The sequence below is a fragment of the Lutra lutra genome, chromosome 15, assembly GCF_902655055.1.
Source record: "Lutra lutra chromosome 15, mLutLut1.2, whole genome shotgun sequence".
Taxonomy (NCBI): domain Eukaryota; kingdom Metazoa; phylum Chordata; class Mammalia; order Carnivora; family Mustelidae; genus Lutra; species Lutra lutra.
This window is the reverse complement of record NC_062292.1, coordinates 38,532,909-38,542,755: the sequence shown is the minus strand read 5'-3', so window position 1 is coordinate 38,542,755 and position 9,847 is coordinate 38,532,909. Positions and strand designations below refer to the sequence as shown.

Sequence of the window (9,847 nt, the reverse complement as noted above, 5' to 3'; positions counted from 1 at the left end):
TTTCTATTTTTACTCCAAGTGGACTTTGGAAGAGAAGGCAATGAGACCAGGGATGAGCCAGAGATGTGCCCTTTACTGACAGAACTTGGAGGTCCTGGTCGTAGATTCTGAATAAACCTGTCATGCTGATTCTCATGTTCTGATTCTCTGGAAGAAGGCACAAAATTTAAGGGTAGGTCCATGTCATTTTATATAAAATGATATAAGGGAAATGAGGGAGAAGAGATGAGTTGAAAAATAATGGTGCCAACACATTTATTATAACCATTAGAGGGAAAGGTTTAATTTTCCCAGGTGGAGTGAAACCAGAAAATGAGTCTTCATTGTACATTTGTGCTGCCTCCTTTTTCTTTTGTGGTGGAGAAATAACAGTATGGGGAAAGTCATATGTCCATGGGCTCCACAGAGTTTGTCTTGATGAGCTTTCCTATTTGATCCAGCAAGGGTAGGTAGCCCATACTGCTTCTCTTCCTGCCTCTCCAGTGTCTCCTCTCCATCCCTGGAAACAGACCGAGAAGTTATAGTTTTGTTCCCTAAATCCTTCATGTCTGTTTTCCTGCTGTGTCTGTTATATATATGAGTCATTTTCCAAATGTTTAAAAGACAAAAAATATTGTGTCAGAGCTCATTGCTGCATCTTGAAATTCCTTGAGAAGGCTGAAGCCTCTAATGGAAACCATCTTGGACCAAGAGCCTTGATATTAGCCTTCTAGTTTACTTTGTCACTCCCTTGCTGCAGGAACTTAGACAAAGAAATGTGTGTCTCTGGACTTTAGCTTATAGGCCTCTGTGTAATGAGGGGATCAAATCAGATGAACTCTAATCATGTTTTTATAGTTTGTTTGGTTTTTGTTTTGTTTTGTTTTGTTTTAAAATTTTTGTTTATTTGTTTTTTGTTGTTTTTTTGTTTGTTTTGTTTTTGTTTTTGTTTTTTTGTATATGTGAGGACCCTTACTGAACTTTGCTGGTACACTCAGGGACTATAAACATACCAACAAAGAACTTATCATTCCAGAACTATTCACAGAAAGCAACTGAAGGAAGAAAGGAGAAGCAGAACCAATCCTAGACTCTAGGTCATGTGACTCCTCTTAGTATCTGAACTTTATTTGGACCAAATCAGATACTTCATTTGCAATATTGTATCAATCAGCTTAAACTAGATTATGCTCAGTAATAAGTGACCCCAAATTATCAGGGCCGTACACCAGCAACAATGAATTTTTCTTCAAATTTATATTACACATCCAGCATGGTTTGGTTTTGTGTCTGCTTCACATTTTTTTTAATTCCTGGGCCCAGACTGAAAGAGCAGCCTCTATCAAGGATATGTCATTCTTAAAGGAAAAGAGCAAAAGGTGAAACCACCTGAGGGTTTTTTTAAGCTAAAAAAAAAAAAAAAAAGCACTCTTCCTTTCCACTCCCATTTATTGGCCAAAACGAATCACACGGCCAAGTCTGAATTCGATGGGACAAGAAGTACAATCCTCTTATATAGAAAGTATCACATAACTAGTGACAAAACCAATCAATTACAGTAATATTTTTATGAAAATTTAACAAAGCGGTGGTACCATAAGAAAAATGTCATCTGGCTGATGACATTTAAATAACAGTCCAATCGTGTCATACCCAAGTGTCATTATTGACTGGCTCTCTTTATATAGAGTAAAGAAAGTAGTATTAAATGCTAGTCCAGTTTTCCTACAAACTGTGGCTAAATTTATACCACTTAAAACAACAGAACCAGGTCTCAGTTGGTTTGCAATGGAGGACATTTATGCTAAGTTTGTGTCTCAGAAAATCAGCAAACCCCGCTGGCGACCGGTACCTCCGGAAAGCCTGCAGACCGCGGATACCTTCGCTGCGGGCTCTTGGGACAATGAGGAAAATTATGTTTCACTGTGGTCTCTTGGAGATTTTGGGAACTTGGACTCTGATGGAGGGTTTGAAGGAGACCATCAGTTATTGTGTGATATCAGACACCATGGCGATGTAATGGATTTACAGTTTTTTGACCAGGAAAGAATTGTAGCAGCTTCCTCAACAGGATGTGTAACAGTTTTCCTTCACCATCCGAATAACCAGCCTCTGTCAGTCAGCCAGCAGTGGACAGCCGCTCACTACCACACAGGTCCAGGCAGTCCTTCCTGTGGCAGTGCACCATGCACAGGTATTGTGCGCAGCAACCCCGAAATTGTCACCGTTGGAGAAGATGGTTGGATAAATCTCTTCAGAGCCGATCACAAGGAGGCGGTGAGAACCATAGACAATGCAGATAGCAGTACACTCCATGCTGTAACCTTCCTTCGAACTCCTGAGATTCTTACAGTAAATTCAATTGGGCAGTTAAAAATATGGGATTTCAGAAAACAAGGAAATGAGCCCTCTCAGATATTATCACTGACTGGTGACCGAGTACCCCTCCACTGTGTTGATAGACATCCCAACCAGCAGCATGTTGTAGCTACTGGTGGCCAGGACGGAATGCTGAGTATTTGGGATGTTAGACAAGGCACTATGCCTGTGTCTCTGCTGAAGGCTCATGAAGCTGAAATGTGGGAAGTTCACTTTCACCCGTCCAACCCAGATCATCTATTTACTTGTTCTGAGGACGGATCCCTCTGGCATTGGGATGCCTCCACAGACATACCTGAAAAATCATCACTGTTTAACCAAGGAGGAAGAAATAGTACTTTTTTGTCTCACAGCATTAGTAACCAGGCTAGTGTTCACCAGTCTCTTATAAGCTCCTGGCTCAGCACTGATCCCGCAAAAGACCGTATTGAAATCACAAGCTTGCTTCCCAGCAGGACCTTGTCTGTGAACAGTTTGGATGTTTTAGGTCCTTGTCTTGTTTGTGGAACTGATTCAGAAGCAATTTATGTTACTAGACAACTTTTTTCATGAAAATACTGTCATTACAAGATTTCAGGTAAAGCATATTGTTAGCCTTTCGAAGTACAACTTCTCTGGAGATTTTTATTATTGGAAAATGTGAAATTTGCAAAGGAAGCTTCAGTAAATCATTGGTAATATCGATGCCTCGTTTGGCTTTTGTCAGTTGAATGTTCCCATAGTTTCAGAGTCAGAGAGAATGCTGATGGCGAGAGAATTGGAATCTGTGGAAGAATATCAGAGGGATCCTTTTGTTGATGTAGACGTTGCCTTCAAACAGGCTATTCTTTTTGATGTTGGGGGACTTCATAATTTTCTCAAACCACTAACAGGTTCCTATTTTTAATGACACTATGGTGGCTATTACCCCTCCCTGGTGGCCCAGGCCAATGTTAATGTTTATCCTTTTTATGGTAGATATTTTCTTGAATCTTCCCATATTTTATTTCCTTAATAAGTTTAATAAACTTCATAAAGAATTGAGTAAAAATGACAAGCTTTTGTAAAAGTGTTCACATTTTTTTAAAGGTTTTGTTTTTAAAGAAAAGTGTTTTGACAGGTTCCTCTGTTAGAGTAGATTTGAACAGAACTTTCAACTGCTTAGACCCAAATTCATTTTTCTTGAAAAAAGAAAAGTACATTTTTCCTAAGGATTTTTGCTTTTATTTAGTTTTAAAAAAATAGTTCAAATGCTGAACTGGATGTTGTGCAATGAAGTAGAATTTGATATTAATAAGAGAGCTGACTTCCAAACTAAAAATTGATAGATAACATGTATGAGATGAGTATGATGATGTGGTAAGAGTAGAGAATTTTGCTGTCTTTGTCCTTATCTACTGTGTTAATGATAATCTAACCTGTAGGTGTTTTGTTTATTTTTTAATATAGTTGACACGGTATTACATTAGTTTCAGGTTAATGTGTCGGGCTTAAAAACAATGTTGTGGCATTGTCTTTCTAAAGTTAGTTAAATGTTATTGAACGTGAAGACCTTAATGACAAATCACTGTTATTATGCTATTAAAGTGTGTATTCATTTACATTATTATTATTCATTTTTATTAATTCCAGTGATAGTAATTATGGTAAAGTTTTGTTTTTCTGTCCTAATAAATACGGTCAATTCTTTTATGCCACCTTACCTTGGGGGATTTTTGGCTTGGGCATTTTTGTCAGCATTTTTAAATGGAATACATATATGCAATCTGCTTTTTTATATAAATTTAACTCAAAAATATTTGATAAAATCGGTAACTTGAATTCCAAAGAATGAGAGAAGGAAAGAAAATGTTGCCATAGGAATTTTTAATCTGTTTATAGTTTTATTGCTGAGACTAATTTTTAAGACTTTTCTGTTATTAGAGAAGTAATTTGTTACAGGAAAAAAAGTCAAAAGAAATTTTTAAGTACTTTTAATATCAAACAATTAATAGTCTTTTCATTTCCTTTTCTGTCTATCAATGTGTGTAGAATTTATTAAAATGAAATATAGCATGTTATATTTATGAATATACATTCCCCAGCAGTAATCACATGGTTTCCATAATAAAAACATAGCTATTAATTAAAAAAACAAAACAAAACAAAACAGAACCACCATATTCTGTTCACTGGATTGTCCTCAACTGTACAACCTCTGCCAAGATTGTCCCTCATTTCCTCCCAATAGATGATGACTATTCTCACTTCTCTCTTAACCCGCACAACTGATCTGGGTTATGTGTACAATTTTTTAAACTTGAAGTTCCACCTTTTAAAAGGGGCTGTAAAGCATGGTATTTGTTCAATACATGGGCATGAACTTGGCTTTCTGCAAAGCAATAACAAATTAGCCTCCATAGGAAAGCTAACACTTCTGTAAATGGAAAATGTGTCACTTGTTTTGCATATCATTATTTCAGTCTTGCAGTATTTGAGTTTCTTGAACATTGATATCACACCTGCACTACTTAAAATATTTAAATAATTTAGTGCACGTTAGCTTTCTAGCCTTCCAAAGACTTAAGTTCTTTAGTTGAATGAGGGGAAAAAATTGTACTAGAGGAAAATGAACTTACAGTTTTGCTACATATTTAAAACCACTAATGATGGTCTTCCAATGTTTGTTGTGGCTTTGTTTTGTTTTTAAGCAGGAAGGAACTTACACATAAACACATACATACTTTAGAGAGCATTCTTAATAGGGCTTTTTAATACTGCTTTAATTATATACATAAAGTCTAAGTCTTCTACTCAACCTATATTAAAATCTCATTATCTTTTCATTAGCCAGTTAAGAATTGGGAATGATCAGAAATTAACCGCTTTTATAAAGCGATTCTCTAGAAGAAACGGGATTGGAGACCATTAGAGAGTCTTGCTTCTTCCTCTCTGTCACCTGATATTAAAAAAGCCCCACTGACACAGTTTTGGGGGAGTGTATATGTAAACTTTCTGCTGATTATATGATTATTTTGCAATCTCTCTTTTACTGCCTCCTTTCTCATCCTCTTGATGCATCCACTCCTGAAAATGCATTTTGAAAATGATCAGCAAACAAAATAATCTCACCCTTTCCCCAATTTCATCTTATTCTTTTCCCTGACCATGTTTTTGGTATTTGAAGTATGCTGCCCATGCGGCCAAGGTCGGAGACTGACTCATTGGAAGACTCCCTCCAGTGAAGCATTTCCAACTGTTATTTCTGACAACTCTTCATTACTTGCTGGCTTTATTGTGTTAAGATTCTGTTTTAAACTTCCTCATAATGATTTGTAACTTGTGGCTATTTTTAGCCGTGTGATCTTGGGCCAGTTATTTAAATTCTCTTTGTGCCACTTTTCCTATCTGTATAGTGAGCAAAGTATGAGTATCTACTCATTTGTTTTGTTACAAAAATAAATTAAACTATTGCTAACAAAGCTTTTGAAATAGTAAGTGCTCAATAAATGTTAACTATTACTATGGAGGCAAACACATGTAATAATCTCAAGCTTTAGAATTTGACTACCCTATTAATGCAGCCCTTTCCACTAATGCTTTTGGAAATAAAAATATTTCCAGTAATATGATAAATAGTAATAAATGTGTTTAACAATTTTATTTACAATACACTTTGCATGGAATGATTTTGGTGAGATCCATGAAGGTGAGAATCCCTGGCTTCCTATCTTGGTTACTATGATGAGATGTATCTTGACATCTGCTTGTTGGCTGCATGAATAATAGAAAAATATTTTATCCTTGCAACCCTGGGTCTTCTGAAGAAATAATGATATATTAAACCAGTTATATTAGTTTGGTAGGACTACTTAGCGAAGTACGCTAACTGGGCGCTGAAATGACAAAAATTTATTTTCTCACAATTCTAGAGGCTAAAAGTCCAAGATCAAGGTGTCAGAGGGGTTGGTTTCTTCCGAAGCCTCTCTCCTTGGTTTAGAGATGGCTGCCTTGTCCCCATGTCTGTACACTGTCTTTCTCTGTGCGTGTCTGTGTCCTAATCTCCTCTTCAAATAAGGACACCAGTCATATTGGATTATGGTCTGCCCTAAAGGTCTCATTTTAAATATAATCACCTCTTAGAAGGCCCTGTCTTCAAATACATTTTGGGGTACTAGGGAGGGGTAGGATTTCAGCGAATGAATCTGGTGGGAGGGGATGCTATTCAGCCCGTAATACCAGGTTAACACTCTCGCATTAGAGTCGCACATAGAACCGGATCTCTTTAGTCAACAGGCTCATTTTTCCTCCATCCAAATGTTCTTTATCCTGGTAGGGGCATGGATGGGCAAACATTTAGCAAAACAAGGTGTGGGATTAGAGACAAATCAAAATAAAGACCTGTAGGAAGAAAAATTACACAAAAAGCATAAAATGAGAGGAAGTAAGTAAGAAAAAAAGGAAGAAAGCAAAGGCTGGCTAGAAAAGAAATTTATCCTCTGTTTTCAGAGTATTCTTTTTCTTTCTTTCTTCTTTTTCTTCCCTTAATGGCTAATTCCATGCAACATGAAAAGAAAGGTTATTTATTATCTGCCATTAATCCAAGAATTAGGGAAAAATGTAACTTTGGTCATGAAATGTTTACCATCTTTCCCTATGATTAATCCTTTGCTACTTTAGAATCCCACTCAAACCATTTTTGTTCTTATACAAATCTCAGTCTGAAAGAACTGAATAAATTCATTAAAAAAAGAAAAAACTTATATACACCGAACTCTCAACAAGCGAACAAAAGCAAAACTCATTTGTAGGGGTTTTATTAACTGCCCTGCACACTGACTCCGTGTCGACCGGCATCCTGTCACAACAACCAAAACTGTTATGTTCAAATCATACAGCTGAAAGCCTCAGCCTTGAACCAGTGTTCTCCACACTGCTTCTGCATTAATCCATGAACTTAATAAGCATTTGTCTCCCTGGTGGTGCCTCGCTGTCTAACTGAACTACTTATATCCTGTAAATTTGCAGTCTGTTTGACTTCTAGAAAACAAAGCAGTCAGGCTTGCCTGATCTCATCAGTTTAATCTCAGAATATCTAAGCTACTCAACAACCTATGTATCTTTATGTTAAAAAAAAAAATTGGCACAACGAGAGCTGTTATTAGAGACATGTGTTCCAGGCTGTGATCAGAAACTGTTAGTCTTTCTGGATGAACATGAAAATGCGAAATTAATATATTAAAAATGAATGTGGCTAGTGAATTACCATGCGCTGAAATCACCACAATCATCTGTAGTATGACGTCGTTGGGGTGTTGAGCATTAGACAGAAAATGCATTTTGCAAGGAAAATGATTAGTCGGGCAAGTCTGTAATCTGTCAGATAACCCAAGGGAATGAGTATATGTGAGTGCTTCTGATATATTCATTATACCTATCTTGAAAGTTTCTTAGCTTTGCTAATTTAAGTCTGAGAAGTGAGGAAATAAGATACACTAACCAAGGAGGCTTGATCTCAGAGATATCTGTGAACAAACTTGTACCTTTTCCTGAACTGCATCTTTAGTGACTTGTACCTTCTTGGTACCAGGCAAATGGTACTGCTGTCATAGAATATTACAGGAAGGTGGGACCCTATGTGGAAAGAGTATCATTCATTATAAGAAAAAAACCCAACCTATCAGTAAGCCATCTTCTTGTTTCATCATTTGTGAAGTACATCAGAGAACCTGTCCCAGTTTTGTGCTTGGTGCAGGGAAATAATAGGAATGGCCAGCATTTACCAGATACTCTCTTCCAATCACTTCTAATCATAGGAATCATCAAATGTAATCCACATAATCACCCTGGGAATTGAGTGTTACCATCCTCATTTAAAATCGGAGAAGGGGAGAGTAAATAAATAAATAAATAAATAAATAAATTTCCAAAGGCGGCATACTCAGTGAGTGGTAGAACTTGGCCTTGAACCTGGGCATTGAACACAAGAGCATGTGACTAACCACTATGCCACATAGCAATTTAGGGCATAAACTTCCTGTTAATGAGGACTTGGCCTAAGAGAGAAAGTGCTGGAAAGGGGATTTGAAATGTCCTGCCAGTGCCACTTTCCACACACAGCAAGACATGTGCGAAGTGGTCTGAGTAGGATAGAGGCCAATTTCTTTCATAGGAGCATCAACAGTAGGACTCCCTCCATGCGGTGACCTTACTCTGTGCACACTCCAAGTAACTTTTAAACATCTATGAAGAGTAAGGGCTCAGGAGAGCACAGGATGGACATGGAGTAATTCATTTACCTCCTGTGAGCTTCAGTTTCTTCACTATTTTATAAAGATAACGATAGTATTTATCTGCTACATTTGAAGAAGCAATAAAGACATTCTCATTTCATCTTCTCAGAAAGAGTGCTCATTTTATTAAAGAGGGACACTTTGTTGAATTCATTTGACAGGTGAGAAAACTAAGAAGCAACAAAGTTTAAATTAAACTCAATAATTTCTGTATTTCATGCTTTTCCTCTGAAATCATGCAGCCTACCATAAGGCACGTTTTTCCAAGTTTCTAAAAACTTCAATGGGTTGGGAACCATCTGGCAAGGAACTAGAATTTAGTTGAAACAAGAGATACGTGAGTCTCTTCTGGACCTGAGAGGCCTTGACTCTGTAACCACCCAAGATCTGACCATCTATGGTCTTAACTTCTTGGAAGTTTTCTGATTCTACTGTCAAATCTCCTTTATGTAAGCAGAAACAAGTAGATACAGCATCTCTCTGTAGGTAGTTAGCTGGTTATTTCATGCTTCTAATTACACTGAACTATTGAGTCCAGCAAAATATATTTATTGTACTGTGAACCAGTAAGTTTGTGTTCCATGACTCTAGGTTAAATCCTTCAACTCACCTAGATACCTTGAAACACAAGTATGGGTGAATTAACTCCAATCCGTTTCAAATTCTGGGAAACAAACAAAAATATATGCACTGCTAAAGGCAACTTGGTAGCCTTATATTATTTCCTTATCCAGAGGATACTATTAACCCTTGGGTAGAAACAACTCACTGCCAAAAGAGCCACATTTTGTGGAAAGACATTTCAGTTTTATCAGTCCTAATGTGGGATCTGCTTTCTTAAAATCTGAAATAGACCTGCAAGTTTATGAGTTTTTACTTAAGCTACACCTGACATGCTAAGTGACTTTATTTTTAAACAGAACTTGTGACTATATAAATAAACAAACATAATACTCACATTGGAACACATATTTTAATGTAATTTACCATTCTGATACCATCTGTTGCCTTTTGCAGACATTATGAACATGTCAGACTGAAGGTAGATTCAAGAAGAAACCAGACTTCTCTTTGAACTATTTTATTGGGACTATGTATTCTGCCTCCATAGGTTATGTACGGTTTATATAATTTTGTTTTTGAAGAATCAAGCCTCTCATGCGACCTTTATTTTCTTTAATTTGCATTTATTTTTATGCCTACCATTGTTATTCTCATGCTCAAAGGCCATACTCAGT

At 36.8% G+C, this 9,847-nt stretch overlaps 1 protein-coding gene across 1 annotated transcript; it reads left to right on the top strand.

Moving 5' to 3' along the window:
• The first annotated feature begins 1,767 nt into the window (after window positions 1–1,767).
• On the top strand, window positions 1,768–4,145 carry LOC125086384 (nucleoporin Nup43-like). Its single transcript, XM_047705674.1, has one exon. It carries the CDS (start codon window positions 1,768–1,770, stop codon window positions 2,908–2,910), a length of 1,143 nt encoding a protein of 380 aa, XP_047561630.1. The 3' UTR covers window positions 2,911–4,145.
• The last annotated feature ends 5,702 nt before the right edge of the window (window positions 4,146–9,847 follow it).

Bases quoted from the DNA above. Each gene is read 5' to 3' on its own strand.
- LOC125086384 (XM_047705674.1), top strand. From the start codon at position 1,768: ATGGAGGACATTTATGCTAAGTTTGTGTCTCAGAAAATCAGCAAACCC.